The sequence below is a fragment of the Dasypus novemcinctus genome, chromosome 10 (genome assembly GCF_030445035.2).
Source record: "Dasypus novemcinctus isolate mDasNov1 chromosome 10, mDasNov1.1.hap2, whole genome shotgun sequence".
Lineage (NCBI taxonomy): Eukaryota > Metazoa > Chordata > Mammalia > Cingulata > Dasypodidae > Dasypus > Dasypus novemcinctus.
This window is the reverse complement of record NC_080682.1, coordinates 121,236,122-121,255,705: the sequence shown is the minus strand read 5'-3', so window position 1 is coordinate 121,255,705 and position 19,584 is coordinate 121,236,122. Positions and strand designations below refer to the sequence as shown.

General features: G+C 35.3%; 1 protein-coding gene across 2 annotated transcripts in view; it reads right to left on the bottom strand.

Moving 5' to 3' along the window:
- Positions 1–19,584, bottom strand: part of TMEM135 (transmembrane protein 135) — a 305,374-nt gene that overhangs the window by 100,871 nt on the left and 184,919 nt on the right. For both annotated transcript variants that reach the window (XM_058306154.2, XM_058306155.2), the window contains one exon: positions 5,834–5,880. In XM_058306154.2, the coding sequence (XP_058162137.1) occupies positions 5,834–5,880 (47 nt within the window). The remainder of the gene's footprint in view (positions 1–5,833; positions 5,881–19,584) is intronic.

Here is a 19,584-nt window from a genome sequence, read left to right as displayed (position 1 = left end):
AGCAATTTTTTGTTTTGTTCTTGTTTTTCAACCATTCTCTCCCCAGTATCTCCAAGACTGGAGATCTTGGAGATAGATCCCCTCACTTCCCATTCCCTATACTGTGAACTCTTGCTCCAGATATATGGGAGGGGTTGGAATAGCTCAGAATGTGTTAATTCCCATTCCCCTGCATCAGCTGCAACATAATTGTCATAAATGTATTTTCTCACGGAAATATCATAAAAGTTATTTGTTTCTATTATACTACTGGCACTATACTCCAAGTATATTTTATAGTTTCATTTTTAAGTTACATAACTTTTAAGGACTGGCTGGAAACATTTTTTGAAAATTATTTCCTTTTAGGAGTATCTGCTCTAAATTCTCATAGCCACAGGGATCATTTCATGGAGGAAAAAGTTAAGATGAGAGAAGCCAAGTAATTTGCTCAAGGTCACAGAATTAATAAGTGGTAGAGCCAAAACCTAAAGAGAAGGTCTGTTCTGTACAGCATCAAAGGCTGAAATTTCTTTTACTTCATAGAATCTCCATTTATGTTTTTTATTAAGCCAATGAAAATTCCATAAAGCTAAATATTTTAGTTCTAATTAAATGTTTTTAACTCAGCATCAATCATTAAAACCTTTACTGAGTATTCTTTTACCTAAAACCCCCATATTAATAATCAACAAATGCTAAGAAATTATTATTGGCATTGTCAAGAAAAAAATACATTAGAATCATTTCAATGACTTGTCACTGTTGTTGGCAATCTATCGTGATGTATTATTTCTTTTACCTGTGAATACTGAATTTGTTGAGACTTTGACAAAAAGTAACATTGTTAAACACAGGGGGGATTTCTTGTTCAAAACAGAAATGCTATATTTAAAAGTGCTTTGTTAATCCAAATGTTATATTACAAGCGTCTATGAATAGTCCTTCTTAAAACAAAACTAATTTATTTTCATTTCTCCTAACGAGTGAAGTAAATTTATAGGAAGTTTACTGCCTGCACTAGGTATATAATTTATAGAACTGGAACAATTTTATTTCTCTTTCATGAAACAACTATTGCTACTATTAAATTCTAGATAACATGTATATTATAACATAAAAATGAAATAAGATATAGTTCCAATCTGATTTTAGCTTAATAATGCTAAGAGAGGTTAAAATTGAATTGGGTCAGCAGTGTAGTCCACACTATTAGCACAAAAAGATAAACATAATTATGGTTCATCTTTTATTTTAACTGCAAATTACCATCTTAATTCACAAAGAAACTCCTTCTGTCCAGTGGAACCTCTGAGGACACCATGTAACTAGAATAAGCCTACCTGGCAATGAATGTCAACAGTTTACTAATGGAGTAAACCTTTTGCTGACCTAAGAATGTGTGGATTTCATCTATTTCTTAAACCCTGACATCAGTGAAAATAACATTTCTACATTAATATTTAGAAAACCATCCAAAAACGTCATTTTTTTTCATAAAAAAATAAAACTACAGCATGTTTCTGAATGGCAACTGACCACTTTTGACATGATTATGTCCCATTAAGTCCTTACTTCAAGGGGTTGCATTTTAAGTTCATACTATTTCTCCATACATTTCTCTTTGTCTTCTACTAAAAACAATGGCGATTTTATAGCAGTTATTAAAAGTTTCAGCAATTTCTTTGTCTGAGCAAAGTACTCAAAGGCTAACAGGTAGTAAGTGAAAATAAATTTGCCAAAAGTCATCTGTAAATGCAGCACATTCTTCCCCCAAAAGAAAGTCAAATTACAGCCATGTGATTTGATAATGAACTTGGCTTACTCATAGGCAATGACTTACAGCATGTATAAACTTATGTTTTCTCTTTTTATTTCCTCAAAGAAGCAACAGTCCTAACAGTCTCCATACTCCTCTTCCCAAGCCAGATTTTGCTTTGGCTGTCAATTATGAAATTACCTTGTTTCACTTGCTTCTATCTTCCACAGAATACTGATTTAATATGCCCAAGTAAAAGTTAGTTTATCTTCTAAGAATGATTTAATATATTTAAGAAGCCATAAACATGATTAGAATGTTCTATTTTCTACCCTTTCTACCCATCAGTTGTCTTTTACTTAACCATATGTCCAGGCTTCCATGCAGAGCCTGAATTTACTCCTAATCATTTATTATGATCTCTCCCAGACAAGTACATTTAACAATCTAACCATTTATGTTGGCATTTTGGACTATATTTTAGACCATCTTCTCTTTCCTTTCCCATTCCCCAACCTGTCAATCTCTCCTGCTGAGCAACCATTCCTTATCTATTTAATCTTCCCCATAGTCTACTCTCCTGTGTTAAAAAAGTAAAAGGAATGAAAAAGAAAACAGCGGGGTAAAAAATCCTTAATCTTCCAACTTGCCCTTTCTTCTTCTTTCAAGCTTCTTGCGTATACTACACTAGCCCAACTTCTTGTTTCACATTTATTTCTTAATCCACAATCACAAACCATCTACAAAAATCTCTCTAGCAGGAAATTACCATTGGCCTCCAGGTTGCTAAAGCAAATGAACCCTTCATAACCCTTACCTTACTGGACATTTCTATAGCATCAATACTAGACATTGCACCCTCATTCTTGAAATTCTCTTTTGTTTTAAATAACTCTCTCCTAGCTCAAACATGATAATCAGTTCCTTTAACTCAACTTTTGCCAATGCAAAAATCACCGTGCTGGATGCTCACAAGTATTACCTCAGTAGTTTTTCACTCTGCTGGTTGTGACCATTAGTAGGTCCTAATCAAGTCTGAATTAAGAATAATGAGGAGTCCTTTGACTCAAAAAAAAAAATTGCAGGCTGCTTTGCCCATAAAAAAAAAAGATGCCTTAAATGAGTGCAAAAAACATCATTTTCTTTTGATTTTTCAACTGTGACTTCTGCTTGGCCAAAACTGATAGTGACAGACTTTGCCCAGTTCTGACACTAACAAACATAATAACAAAGTGATTGCCCAATGGAGGAAGAATGCCCATTGGGATGGTACAGCCAGAGGCTTCTTTCAAAACATGTTTCATTCCTCCTTATAACCCAATTCCTAACAGAATCCAAGGTATTTGTTAGTATCAAAAGACATTAGCTGGATGGCTGCATGACAGTCACGCCAGCTGGCTGAGAACTAGAACTCTCTTCAAATAGTACCTTCCTCCCCTCCTCCAACTTTCTGAAGTGTTCCCAGGATTTGGTTTGAAATATTGCATAAGCCTTATTGCTGATACGGACTGGAAATTGGGATCACCATGTATGAGATACATGAAAGAACTACTAAAAACTACTAAGAGCTATGCATTATACATTTTGATAGTCATTATACATTTTGATAGTCATAGCTTTCAATACTACTAAGTCTGTTTTGTTTTTTGAAATAAATTCATACTCTATCCACCATATCCCATGTGTCACTTTCAGAAAATACTTATGGAACTACTTCCTAAGCTTTTTTCTTTGGGGGGAAAATAAGGCAATTGGAACATTTTCTCACTATTGAAAGCAGTCTCATTTTCCTTTTCCCAATTTACAGGATAGGATAAAAACACACGTTTACTCATGTGAAACAATTTTTCCCTCTTATCCTCTTCTCAGAGGAGATTACCATAAACGGAGTCTTGGGGACAATACCATTTGATATTTAATTACCCAATTTTAGGCAATTAGATTTCTAAAATAATTATGAATAAATGAAATAAATGGGCCCTCAAATATCTATATTTACAATAAAGTTAAATTATAAGAATAAAATACCCTAAAGCAATAGGACTTGCCAAATGCTACATACAAGACTGTTTATTCATTCCAACTCATGCCAGAGTTCAGACAAAAATATAACATTGTTTTGTTTGGTTGTACCACTATATAAATGGTTTCATTTTACCATTAACCAAACCTCTTTTGTTGAGATATTCAAACTAACTTCTGCCAAGAACATTAGGAATTTGGTGATAGTGCTTCTTCTGAGAGAAAAACAACCGCTATCCTCAAAAAAATGAAAATGTTTATCTTGGCACTTAACCTTGTGTTGAGCCTTTTTGGAAAGTATTTTAAAGCTGTTGTTTTTAACCCAGACTTCAGACTTTGTGACTGAAACACGAAAAGGTTCTGTAGGACTGCACCAAAATACATATTTACAGGGTTGATTTTCTTTCTACACCAAAAATAGGTTGATGGCAGCAGTTTTCAAATTATAATGTCCTAGAACCATGCTACAAATTGGGCATTATCAGCATATTCAACACACAATTTTTTTTTTTAAAGCTCAAAACTTCTGATGACTTAGAAATGCTACATGTTAATCAGATATGCTGTGTTTAAATACCACACTGGAAAGGGTTTTTTCATTTAAACTACCTGTTCTGCTAGGTATTTACACACACAAAAAAATTTGTTAAATATTGTACTTTCCTGCTTTGCATTTTAAAAAAAACAAAACTGCATGTTTCTAAATTTTTATTTATTTATGATTACATTATTCCCACTGGGTATGTTTATCTTCATGCTAAACAGAACAAAACGAACCATGTGAACTTTTTGCAATTTCTCCTAAGAATGTATCTGAGTTTTTGGAAGTTTTTGGAAACTAATGTAGTAATTAATGTTCTTAATTCTCCCACTCACCCTAAATTATTTAGAGGAAAGAGGGCACAGGAATGGTAAGGTACATATGAACATACATATTAACTGAGAATTACAGATAGACCAATTTCACAAAGACCACCAGAGAGCTACAGTGGTTTTTCACTCACTAATGACTAGTAAAATACTATGCCCTTACTACCTATCCTCTGCACATCAAATTCCCCAGCTTTGAATCCTTATACATTTTTTACCTCTTAAGAGCCTGGCTGTTCCTTTACCAGAATAACAACAGCAACATCATCATTTTGTATTTACATAAAATTTATTTGATAAAGTAAAATAATTTAAAAGTATATCATTATACTTTATTAAATAGGGATTCAAACATTCTGGCAGGAAATAAGTGGTTTAAAACTTCGATATGGCTGCGTTGTCTTATTCAAGGAAAAAAAATGATAAATTATCCACTAATAAATTTTATTAAAAATCCATAAATGTCTGTCAACTAAATACAAATTTTAATTTTAAAAGTCTTTTCAGATGTGACTGAATTCTGCCTAAATCTAGAAAATGTCAAGAGCCAATTGAAATAAGAGCAACAAATGTGAAATAAATGGGCATTATTAGTATCACTGAAAATGAAGATCACGAAGGAGTGGACTATCCCTAATCAAAATCCTATTCCCAAACCTCTGTACTAATACAATGATGACAGACATCTTTCTTACAGGCACCTAGAATTCTAAGCCATTCTAACACTCCCCCCACATTCCTCAGAGTCCCAGTGTCAATGAAAACTACAACTTTGGCTTTATGGCCAAACTTAGTATTTTATGGACTGTGATTACTGTGCTGTGCCACTTTACCTTCATAGAAGGCTTAGATTAAGACTTACTCTCATTCTTTTTGATTGAAATTTAAGATGTTGGTTGTTCAATAAAGACAAATGAATAACAACTAAAATCAGGCTGCTAAAAACAAAAATCATTTATCAAGATTTGGAGACTATTAATTTATATATTCAAACTTTCCAAGATGGAAAAAACTAATCGCCATTCCCTTTCTCTTTTCTTTACTCACTAAGATGCAGTGATTTATCTCTTACCATCCTAGGAGTAAAAAACTCGTGCCACTTACAGAGGATAATTATTTAGAGAACACTTTAGTTTACTGGTTGATAAAAGTTACAAAGGGATACTATTTTGATATTAAAAGTAAATAGGTATAACAACATACCTGAAAAAGAACATGTACATGGCAGCTGTGATGCAGAATAGAAGGACCTATAAAAGAAGAAAATACGTTACTTGCAAAAAAACAAAACAAAAGAAAAGAAAACAAAAAAACACTGACATCATCATTTATGTGGCTTATAAAAGCAAAATACCCACTTTAAAATTTTGTGCCTAAAACAATATAAGAATGAACAAAACAAATACACATAACACATTCTCTACCTTTCAAATAAACCATATTAAGGCAAGAATAAGCCTGACATTATTATATATACCTACGATTATAGTATGTATGTGTCATGCACACATACAAGTTATACAGGCTGGATAAAAAGGTAACTTGGAGTTTAGAAAAGAACAGACTATTTTTTAACTTGTGTGTACGTATGCTTGAGGAAGCAATTAACTTAAGAGCAAGAATACTGGCTTTTATATAATCAAGTGAGCAAATAAAGATAAAGCTTATTAACTGTTTTATCAAGACAACCATATTTTTAATGTAAAATATAGTCTAGTTGTAAATCAATTCAAATCAATAAGAAAAGCTCATAAACAATAATCAGCTTTTATGGGAGACAGACCACCTAGAAAACAATGTTTTAAAACCAAGCATAAGGGTGATGTATGAGATCCCTGTATGATGTTACGTATGTTTATTTTGTAAGTTCACAATCTTCACTATATGCTTATTGTTTATGCATATTCAGGTATGAATGATACACATCAATAAAAAATATACTATGAAAAAAAAACAAGCATAAGAAAACACTAAGTCTGGATTGAAGAAGCTCCATTCAAACACATCAGACTAAGGACAACATGCTAAGAAAGTATATGGAAGGAATCCCCAAATCCCAGTCCTGACCAAAGGCTTAATTATGGCAACAAAGTGAATCTCTATGTATGGTTTTAAGTCACAAAAACAGAAGTTGTAAAATGCTTTGTTAACATGTTAACAACAGTATAAGTTAAGCACAAGGATTGTCAAAGTCCTCACATCATAGACAAATGACAAATGAGCAATCTTCTTCAGTGCAAAAAGTTGACCACAGGAACAATAAAAAAGGGTGTAAAATAGCTTTTGTTTCTTCCCATGTTGCCGCCTTTCTCTGCCCCTCCTCCCCTTCCAGCCCCCGCCACCCTTCCCGCCAGTCCCGCCCATATTACCAACCTACAATCTGCCCTCTTCCCCAGTAACTGCTTACGGCGTATTACCAGAGGTCTGCCCCCCCAGTTTTAGCCAATCCGCAGCCACCCCTCCGCCCTGCTCTCCCCTTCATACTCCACCCCCTTCCCTGCCTATATAACCAAGTGTACTTCCGCAATAAAGCAGACCTGTTCTTGCGCTCAAGCGGTCTCCATGGTTTTTCCTCAACCGCGCGTCCCCCACGCCTGGAGAACCGGTGTTCCCTCTTGGAGCACCCCCCGCCGGCGGTTCGGCAGGAGCAAGCCCCCCCGACTCTTGGGCCTGAGCGAGGACGAAACCCTCTCGCTCAGCTACATTCCAACACAAATAATTTTTAGTCAACCTGAGGAAAGTGAAATCGTTTTTATTAAAGATCGAGCTTGACAAGTTTGCCATCTTAGCCTAAGATAAGGCATTATAAATATTACTTGGGCGGCGGACTTGGCCCAGTGGTTAGGGCGTCCATCTACCACATGGGAGGTCCACAGTTCAAACCCCGGGCCTCCTTGTCCCATGTGGAGCTGGCCCATGCGCAGCGCTGATGCGTGCAAGGAGTGCCCTGCCATGCAGGGGTGTCCCCGCGTAGGTGAGCCCCACGCGCAAGGAGTGCACCCCATAAGGAGAGCCGCCCAGCGCTAAAGAAAGTGCAGCCTGCCCAGGAGTGGCGCTGCACACACGGAGAGCTGATACAACAAGATGACGCAACAAAAAGAAACACAGATTCCCGTGCCGCTGACAACAACAGAAGCGGACAAAGAAACAAGACGCAGCAAATAGACACAGAGAACAGACAACCGGGTTGGGAGTGGGGGGGATAAATAAATAAATAAATAAATCTTTTTTAAAAATAAATAAATATTACCTGAATGACTTAAAAATACATAAGCATACCAATAAAAAGGAAGGATATAAATTACTACTAGACAAATACGGTTTGAATCTATGTAATCTCTCTTTTTCCAATAAACACATACACTGTTCCCATCTCCCTACCTCCCTTCCCACCTTCCCTAATCCTCTTTTATAATGCTTTTTAAAAAAATACTCTATGACACATAGGTTCCTATCACTGATTTTGGAAACATAACTTAAAAACATACAGAATAATCTTCAGTTACTGATTCAGTTACTGATTAATCAGTTATAAATTAAAATCCAAGTGTGTTTGTTTACTGGCTATAATTTACCAGGTGTGGTAGTTTAGAGCTGTACTTACTCCAGAAAAACATGTTCTGAAACCTAACTCATCCCTGTGTGTATGAATCCATTCTAAGTAGGACCTTTTGATATTACTTCAGTTAAGGTGTGGCCCAGCCCAATGAGGACAGGCCTTTTTTTTATTATTTAAGATTTTATTTATTTATTTTCCCCCCTTCCCCTCCTCCCGCCCTGTTGTTTTTGCTGTCTGTGTTGTCTTCTCTTCTCATTTTCTCTTCTCTAGGATTCACGGGGATTCCATCCTGCAGACCCCTGATGTGGAGAAAGGTTCCCTGTCAATTGCACCACCTCAGTTCCTGGTCTCTGCTGTGCTTCACCTTGACTCTTCCCTTGTCTTTCTTTTGATGCATCATCATCTTTCCACATGACTCAGTTGCACATGCACTGATTCACCATGCAGGCACTCACATGGGCACTGGCTCACCATGCGGGAACTTGCGCTCACCACATGGGCACTGGCTCACCACGCGGGCACGCTTTCACTTCTTCTTTTTCACCAGGAGGTTCAAGGGATTGAACCCGGGTCCTCTCATATGGCAGGCGGAAGCCCTATCACTTGAGCCACATCTGCTTCCCGAGGACAAGTCTTAATCCTATTACTGGAGTCCTAAAGAGAACATTTCAGACCAAGAGAAAGCCATAGGAAGTAAGAAGTTGATCAAAGGAACCCAGAAGAGCGGGAGAAACCAAAAGAGGCCACCGTGTGCCCTGCCATGTGACAAGCTCCTGTGTCTCCCTGCCCCACATTCATGCCATCTGCAAGCAACCACTGAACTGCTCTCTGTCGCTACATAACAGTTTGTATGTTCTAGAATTTTATATAAATAAAATCTGACAGTAAGTATGCATGCTTTCATTTCAGGTTTTTATCATGTAACAATTATTTTTAGAATCATACATATTCTAATTTGTGTGTGAATAGTTCATTTTTATAGCAGAGGTGTATTCTACTAAATGGATGTATCCATTCACCTATTGACGGACATATGGGATTATTGCCAGGTTTTGCTATTACACACACACACACACAAATACAACTACATGAGTCTATTTATGGAAAACTTTTTCATTTCTCTTGAATAAATACTTAGGAGCAGAATGGCAGGATCACGTGGTAGGCCTATGTTTAACTTTTTAAGGAATGGCCAAACTTTCTTAAATGAATATACTATTTCATAGTCGTACCAGCATGGTAGTCGAGTTCCAGGTTTCCTATATCCGCACAGTATTTGGGATGCTCACTCTTTTAATTTTAGCCATTCTAATTAGTGTGTACTAGTATTCACTACAGTTTTAATTTGTGTTTCCCTGAACACTAATCATGCTGAGCATCATTCAAGGTGCTCCTTTGTCATCCACGCATCATTTTTGGTTAACTGTCAGCTCAAACCTTTTTCAATTGGGTTGTTTCTCATTATTGAGTATATTTTGAATACAAGTTCTTTAAGAGGTATGTGATTTGAAAATATGTTTTCCCACTCTGCAGATTTCATTTTCTTCCTCTTAATAGGTCTTTTAAAGAGTCAGGTTTTTTTAATTTTGAGGAAGTACAAATGATCAACTTTTTCTTTTCTGAATCATGCATTTAGTGTCATATCTAAGAAATAGTCCCACCCACCCCCCTTTCTTTTTTGGTCAAGGTTTTTTTCCAAATGCTTCACTGGTATTAATCCCTTGGTGCCAGGGAGGGACAACCCCCTGAGAAACATTCAATACAGAAGAGTTTTTACAGCTAAGAGATTTCAAAACGAGCGGGGAGGTCATTTAAGAGGTTACACATACGCACGTCTCAAGGCAGATCTCACTCACTGCCACTGTGAACAACTCCTCAAATAGGGGTGATCCTGAGGCTCTGGAGCCATTCAGACGCTGTAGGCAAGGCACACCACCCCATGAAATCAGCACCCCATTGGCAAGCCTTACCTTGAAATATGTGACAACCTTTTCCCCCAATGTAACAGAGTTAGACTCATTTATACTTTCCCTACACAGTTCTTCTACCGCTTTTATTTGAGCTTACAATTTAGCACTATACCCCTTAAATAAATGTCCCAGAGACTTAAATCTTTGGTCTGTTGATATGCTGCTTGAGCCATGAATCTCAACAGTTGCAGCCATCAGTCTCAGACTCAACCAGGACAACTAACAAAATGATGCTGATGGACAATTCCAAAAACAGTATCTACAACTGCTAGCAAAACATTTCTTTCTACCTGCCCCTCCTCAATCTGAGGAAAAGGGGGCATCACAATCCCCAAATCCTCAAGGTTGAGGAATGAACAAACATAAGGGAGGAATGCAACCATGGACAAAGTAAATTTATTAATATTGCAGTAAAAGAAGAACATGTAACATTGTTATAAAGATAGTGGTTCCCAGAGGTTCCAAGGGGAAGGAGAGGGAATCAGAGCATTGGAATTTAGGGCATTGGAATTAAGTGTAAATCACAATATCAACTATTGACCTTGGTTAGTATCAATGCTCCAATATTTACTCATCAATTGTAACAACTGCACCACACCACTGTAGGATGCTATTATAAGGGAAGGTACTATCAACTTGTTTTATCCTTGCCAATCTGATGCCTCATAGTACAGCTGCATTCCTGTCATGAGTGAGGCTGAGCCCCCACAAGCCTTTCCCCACTCCCACTTTGGTCACTGGGTAAAAATGGCTTTTCAGACCCTTTGACTATCTTTGGTTGGGTTGCTAGTCTTTGAGAAACTATTTTGTTCTTGAAACTAAACTCACTCACATGAAAACATGGAATTAATTTTATTATTGTCTATTTGCACCAATAATACAGGTGGTTAAATAAAATTAACTCAAGAAGTTTTTAAACCAAGAGGGTACAGAAAGTACAACAGAAGAAAAATGTGAAAAGTTCATTCAGCTGAAAAATACTGTTCTCTCTGGAAAGACTATACAGGAAGTGACAGATTTACAATGCATTGCTTCCTGCTATAGAATTTAGAAAACTTTCAGGAAAAACTGCACTCTTGCTGTCATCACTATGTCATGTAGAATTATATAAAAACTGCACCTGTCAAGGCACTAACAAACAAAATCACAATTATGAATACTTTCAAGTCTTGAAATTAATCAGAACTATAAACAATGGGAATATAGCCTGATAAAGTAATCAATTTTTTATTATTTAAGCCTTAAAATGGATAAAAACCTATCCTGAAGTAATTTTAAAAGTCTAATACAGACCTGAAAAAATGGTACATCAACTACGTCCTACCATAGAATGCTCTGACTTTAACAAAATTCATGATTTGTCCCTGATCACAGTGTCTCTGACAGAGTATGCCTGAGTGTGCCCCTCTGCTGCCTCTTCTCTACTGATCAAGCCTATTCTCTCCTCACACTCATTAAGCCCTCTTCCCTCCATTGTGCAAATAAATACTGAAACTTCATCTCACTCTTCTGGAAAAGCAGCAGTAGATTTCCTCTGGCCCCATCTGTACTAGTTCGTGGTTTAGCCATGTACCCCCCCTCTCCGTTCGACCAAATTGACCTGGTGTTTACGTGTTTCTAACACTTGGTGACTCAGCAAGTCAAAAGGAAAGGTACAGAGATCAGCTCCAGATTATCAGGGGCCCACAGGATCTGGAAGAAACAGAACATCAATGCACAACAAGCTCTTTCCTCATTTGTTTACTGATTTCAGACCTGCTATACCCCCCAGCACATTACATAATACTTGATAACACCTGCCCTCAGGAGCTCAGCCTGTGGAAAAGCAGGCACATTAACAAAACACTACCATACACACTTTCATCTCATCTCATTCCAACTGCCAACTCAGCTCTTTCTCCAGGGTTCAGAAAGATAACACAGATGAACACAGAGAAGTTAAATGACATAGTCAAGGTCTCCTTATAAGTGGGGAAAAAGAGAAGATGAGAAAAAAAATGCTTAATAGTATTCATATCTCACAAAATCAAACCCCACATTCTTTTTTTTTAACCTTTAAGAATTATATAGTACCAACTTTGTGTCTGCTACAAAAACATTACAATGTTGTTGTTAACTATAGTCCATAAATTATAGATATATTTTCCCCTGCATCACCACATTCTTAACACCCTGTAGAATATATCTACATATATATTATTAACAATCCTCATCTACTTCCATAATCATTGTTATACATTCTCAATATCATCCTCCAGCTATCTTCCAAATAACATTAATCTTCCTAGACCACTCACTTTAGCTTTTTATCTGTAAAAAGAAGTTAGCTTAATACCTAAGATCTTTCAAAACTTCCAACTTCTATGATTCAAGGGATCATTCTTTTTCAATGTACAACAAAATTACTGCAACACAACTGTCACTAATATATAATGAGACAAATCTCAGAATTTATGTATATACTATGCAAATAAAATTATCTGTTTTGACTGAAAGGAGTGTGAGAAATTACATTAATATGCCAGAAGCTTGGGCCCAGGCTCTTCCTTACAGGACTCCCCTTTCTTGAGTTATACCTCATGGTAAGCAAACAGAAGCTGGCCACATAATGACCTTGAAATTTCCCAGGTGTAGAAACAGCAATATTAGACAGTGGTTAGGAAGCACAGCCTATATAAAATCCTGCCCTTTCATGGAAAGTCGGTAAGTTGAATCGTATCTCCTCTAAGAACTAAATAATTAAAATTATTACACTTGAAAATTTCAACACTCAGTAACCAATACAACCTGAAAGTTAGATTCCTTACTACAACAAAATTCCAATTCTGCTGGCAGATTTTTTTTTTAAATAAAGTTTAAAACAACTTGCTAAGTGAAGAAATACAGGTACAGTTTTATATATGGAGAGAAACAGTTTTTATTAAAAATGAAAAAGAATTTAATGCTCAAGTAAAAAGCCAGACATAAATTTATCACTGAAAAATGCCCACTGAAAGTATATCCTCAGATATACTATATAAAGACCAATTGGATATCATCACCAAACACCCACAGCACCCAGTTCACATCTCTATTATCATGTGATGGAACTGCAGTTTACTGGAAGTAAAGTTAGCCGATGACTTACATTTAAAAGTTCCAAGATATTCAGCTGCTTCATTTCTTTCCCATATCACTCCTCTATTTTATTATTAATTAATTGGTCATTAATAGTCATTAAACTGCAATTCAAAACAAATAGGAAAAAAAGAAAATAGACATGAAAGGGAAGGGTGAAGAGCTTAAAAAGGACCAAAAGCGGGAGGGTATAAAGATGGAAAGCTCGAAGAAAACCAAGAAAACAAAAGGGATAAGAGAATATGGAGACGGGGGTAAGTATAAGAATAAAATAATAATAATGAACGTTTTATTAAGTGTCAACATTGGGTCAGGTGCTGTATGAGATATTTTAAAAATAAAATCTCTCTATTCTCTCAAAAGTTCCTCAAGTTATGCTTTTATCATCCCCATTTTATGGATGAGGCAATTGGACTCAGAAAATAATTTACTTTCTTAAAATCACAGAACTTTGAAGTGGCTGAACTAAGATTCAAACCTAAGACTATATGATTTCAAATCTGAAGCTCTTTCCATTATACTCATCTTTAGAAAATGTCTTATTCTTTAATGTTGATTTAGTGGCTATGGTGCTACCAAGGTAAAAATGATCCCCATAATACTTCCAATATTTTATAAAACCAGCATCTTATGAACTGCTGATATTGAATGCACACAATATGTCATTTACCATATTAAATCCTAGACATACATTGTTTTATGTAATCCTCAAAATAACGATACAGTTTAGGGATTATTATGCCCCACTTTAGAAATGAGGTTGAGAGAGACAAAGATAATGAAGTGATATAACCAAGTTTTGAAACCAGATGCAATTCCAAAGCTCATGGACTGTTATGGATCTCTCTCAAAGATTCCTTGCAGAACTCCCACTGTAGAAAACAATTCAGCACTTCTTCAGAAAGTTAAAATATAGAATTACCATATAACTCTGTAATTCCACTTCTATAACCTATAAGAATTGAACGCAGGGACTCTAACATGTATTTGCACACTGATGTTTCTAGTAGCAAACAAAGGGTCAATACATGAAACGGATAACAAAATACGTATTATACATACAGTAGAATGTTATTCAGCCATAACAAGAAATAAAGTTCTGATATATGCAACAACATGGATGAACCCCGAAGATATCACGCTAGGTGAAATAAACCAGACACAAAAGGACAAATACTGTATTATCTCATTTAAATAAACTAATTAGAATATGCAAATCATAGAGTCAGAAATGAGAATACAGAGTACCAGGGGCTGACGTAGGGTTGGGGAGAAGATGGGGAGTTAATGCTCAGTTGGTACAGAGTTTCTGTTTGGGATAATGAAAATGTTTTGGAAATTGATGGTGGTGACAGTAGCATGACATTGGGAATGTAATTATTACTACTAAGGTACATATTTGAAAATGCTTAAAATGTAAAATTTTAGGTCATATATATGTTACCAGAATAAACATTTTTAAAACCATAGAACTAAACAACACAAAGTGTAAACCCTAATGGAAACTATGGACTATAGCTAATAGTATAATATAACAATAGTGTTTCAACAATTGTAACAAAGGTACCACATTAATGCAAATGTGGGAAAACTGGGGGAAGGGGAGATGCATATAATCTGTGCTTTCCATATGATTTTTCTATAGAGCTACAACTGCTCTAATTTTTTGAAAAAATGAAAAGAAAAAACTCCCATTAAAGAATAACTTACACAAGTTTTATTCAATTTAATTATGAAATATCTACCATGGTTCATGCATAGTAGATTAAAAAAACAGTGAGATGTAGTCTCTGTGTCAAGGAACTCACTATTTACATAATGAACCAGATTTAAGAAAATCCCATCATTCTAAAAACTTGTATAACATTTTTATTCTGGTAAAGAAAAGCAGTTTTAAGAAATTTGCCTTTTAAATTTCAAAAATGACTAATCTAAATATTGCACCTGAAAACCCCAATTGTTTACAGGCAACATGAGATGAGAGGGCAATTATTTTGAGCCAGTTTTCCAATACATTTATATCACTATTTAAGGAACCATTCTTTATCCCCTGCCAAACATGTTGGAAAGGAAAGGAAAGGAAAGGAAGGGAGGTGGGGGTAGGGGAGGGGAGAGAGGGTAGGAAAGAAAAAGAGAAAGAGAAAAAGAGGAATGGAGGGAGGAAGAGAGGGAGGGAGAGAAGGAGGGAGGAAGGACGGACTACATATGCTATTCATATGTATAAGGAAGAGGAGGTATATGAACTCAAAAGCAGAAAAAATATTGTGTCTTCAGCAGAGCAAAATAGAAGGGTCACCTAAATGAAGCCTCATTGCTATAAATAGACAATTTTTAGTAAGCCTGAGTAATTTTCATCCAAAGAGTGGCACTCCCATTAACCTCCAAGAAGAATAAGAAGCAGGTTTAGGATGATACTTATGTTTTGCCCTGAGACACATTACAAAAATAATCCGAGCTTCCAGGTTATTTTAGGGAGGTCACAGCAGGGCCACCTGCAAATAGCACACACCATTATGGCAATTAAGAAGGTTCTTATCATTTGATAAAGATAAGAAAAGCCAAGAAAGCAAGGATTTTTGTTGCACTCCTAACTAAGCTGGCCACTCCCTCACTACTTCAGCAATTATCTTGTATTATGGGCAAAAGATCAACAACTGCCTTTCTTCAAGGGGTTCACTGACAGCCAACTCATTCCCAATACAGGACCCACAAAGAAACAGCTATTCACAATAAAGAATGTAAAAATCACTTTACTATTGCTGTGTTTAAACAGAACATATGGGTATTTTAGCCATGAACTAGTATAATAGAAGGTCACTTAGTTCTCCCAAGTGGTGTAATCTGTGCCCAGTTTTTAGGGGATCTGCTCATTTCAGAATTCATTCAGAGAAAATCCTTCCTTCCCTGAGTAGGCATGGTTTTGCTCATTTCTGACATGGTTCTCACTATATCCATTTAGCTGAAGATTTTTCTCTGCATCCTCAGTTCCCTTTGACTACCATTTCTGCAGGCAGGAAAGATCCTGAACTAATGTTTTGTTTTGTTTTTCCTAATGAACGTTAAAGAAATCTTAAAGCACAATGAAAGCAGGCATTATTATCCCTACAGAAAAAAAAAAAATGAAGCCTAACGTACGTGAATACTGAATCAAAAGAACTGTGAAAGTGCTTCTCAATTCAATCTACTGTAGATCTTAGACTTTTCAATGATAATCCTCCAAATTTTATCCACACACTTTTCAAACTTCCCATGTTTATTACACTAGGAATCACAAAAGAGCATAGCCTTTCAGCTATGCTGAGTAAACTTCAGAAACCTTAATTTTTTGTGCTTTTTCCCCTCCCTAATCAAAACAATAAGTAATTAACCATCAAGAGATACGATATTGAAATACATAATTTTTGAAATGCCTACAAAAGTATATTTTAACAGTTTAAAGATAAGAGAGTGACAAAAGAACAAAAAAATTACTGATAATTTTGTCCGTATCTATTGGGTTTACAGCAATGAGAAGAAACTTAAATGCTTATCCAGTCTCATTTCAACAGAAAAATAGACTAAAGGTATAACATTTCAAATTAAATTAATTCCTCAGATTTGGTCATTAATTCATTAAAATATTTATTGACAGTCAAAAATTGCCCCCCTTCTTTCTAGTGCTCTTTGGCTTAGTAGATATTTTTTTAAAAAGGGAACATGGGTCACCTCACATCTAAATTTAGGAAGGCACCAACATTTTAGGGTGGGCTGCTACATTGTTTTATAGCAGTTTGCTACAAAACATAAATATGAAACAATTATACAGGATCCTTTAAAAATACATTAGTTTAGACTGTCACATTCAAAAAACATACAGTAAAAGCAACAACTCAGGAAAGCTGAAGTTTGGGGAAAACAAAGCAACCATATTATATATATTTTTATTTGATTGATTCCTTTTACTGCTAAGAATAAACAGAGGGATAAAAATCTAATGCAACTGTAAAATCAAGTTTACCCAGTATTAGCATGTAGGTATGGATTCTCATTAAGGAGAAGAAAGAAATTTATAGACCAGAGGTTACCTCTATCACTGAAATCTCTCTTATGCATTGGGTTCTAATTGCATGTGTTTGAAATTTCTGTAGCCAGTTTTAAGGATGAATTTAGATAAATCTAGATGACTCTGGCCCATACAATCTATGGCCTATCTCTGTCTAAAAGTGAAAACTATAATTTTAGTCACAAACATCTGGGAATGTTTGCAGAAACTTTCCATCCCTAAAAAAAAACAAAAAAAAACAAAAAAAAAGGAGAATGTACAGCTCCTCTTTGGAATCCCCTTATACTACATAAAAGAAAGTATTCTCTGAACTTTTAAAATAAACTCAATGCACCTACCATTCTGTATACAGTCTGTACTGGAAGAAACTGTCTTTCATGATGCCTGGATCTAAGAGAACTAGGAGATTGTGAAACTCATATAGTATGTTAACCCCTCAAATATGTTCACAACCTGATAATCATCTAATCAACAGAAACAGTCATAAAAGGGAGAAAAAGCTTTGCTTTTTCTTCTCATTTTTTTCTCAAAAAGTTTTCACTAAAAGGCATAGGAAAAATGGCACAAAGATTTTTTTACACTTTCTCACAATAGCATTCTCAGTGTTTCCATAGCCTTTTTAGTAGCTAATGCCACTTGATAAATACATTTATACTAACTTTTATCTTAAAAATAACAATAGCATAAGTATATACTTATTCTAGGTTAAATTCCAAAGTAGTACTTTGATATTTGGGCATAGATTTCATAGTTAACAATGAAAGAATTATTTACTTTTTAAATTATACATAGTTGTTTCTCTAAACCTACTTTTGGATTTTTTTAAATGTCTACTTTTAAAGTTATCTTACAGTTTAGAAAGCTAAAGTTTTTTCAAAATAAACTTCTACAAATGATAACATATAGAAAATCCTCATTGGAATATTTCTAAAACACCATTTCTAAGTATTGTCATGCTCAGAGGAGGATAAGAAATGGAGTAGAGTGATATTCTCAAAAGCAAGTCCTCAAAACACCCGAAGTACTTTGAAAGTGAAATGGACAACTTGGCTTTCTCAGTCTTCAAAATTTAATTAGTAACAATAAGCCAGACTAATTGAGGGTGAAAATTCTGAACAGCATTTCTAAATGTAATCTTGTTACTGTATTAAATATACAGCACGGCAAAGATGAGGTATGTGTGCATGTTAGCCAAAATGTTCATGTGGAAATTCTGTCTATAACAAGAAACAGTCTAGTTAATATTTTAATAGGAAATGCCCCTAAGGAAAGCAGGTGGTTCCTGGCATATATTTCTCAGGTCTGAGTTATGCTAAGCATACATGCCTTCTTCATCTTAAACAAGTTAGAAGTCAAAGTAAAAACTGGCATTTGTGGATAAATGATGCCATTTTTTAATGTAAAGGGAAGAGGACAAAATGATCTGCTGTTAATGAAAACTAAACTATAACACTGGTAATTACTCAGCTTCAAATTTTTAATTAGAACCTAGGCCTTACATGCACTGAGGCCTATATAAGCAAAGAGTAAATTCCCAAAATAGATATGCTCAGTAAAGAGTACAGCATAAATAACTAGAAGAAAATGTTTCCCTTACCTATAACAATATGGTGACACTTTAATTTCATTTTGGATTGTTATGTCATTAAATTACAAAAAACAAAATCAGAGTACTTCATTTATATCAACTAAGCATCAACACAAAGCTACTGCCTGATCAAACCATTTCAGTACATTTGTGTGACTAAAGCTGATGGTCATTTAAATATTTGATATTTTTCTTATATGGTGTAAGTCAATATAGTTTCAAAGAAGAGGTACAGATTTCTGCCCCGTTTTCATATGACCAATTTCTCTAAAATATGTGTAAAGACCAACATTTATCCCATATATGGTAGTATACCAGATCAGATAGGTTTAATTTAAAAGATAGGTTTCAATGATCTATGCAAACAATGTACTTTAATTCCAAGTACTATCTCTTCTACTAAGATTTATCAAAAAAAATACATGAAGGTTGTTTTCATGTTGCATAATTAAAGAGTATTTACTTTAAAACATATTGCAAGCTAGTTCATAAAAGCTAATATTATAATACATATGATCAACTAAATTAACACGAAATCTGAACAGACTCACTTCCACATTTTAGACATTACTACATCAGAATTTCTTAACATGGAGTCCTAAGATCCCTAAGGGACCTATGGATGGATTTCAGGGTTTCTCTAACCCCCATAAAATTGTGTATGGAATTGTGTGTAAT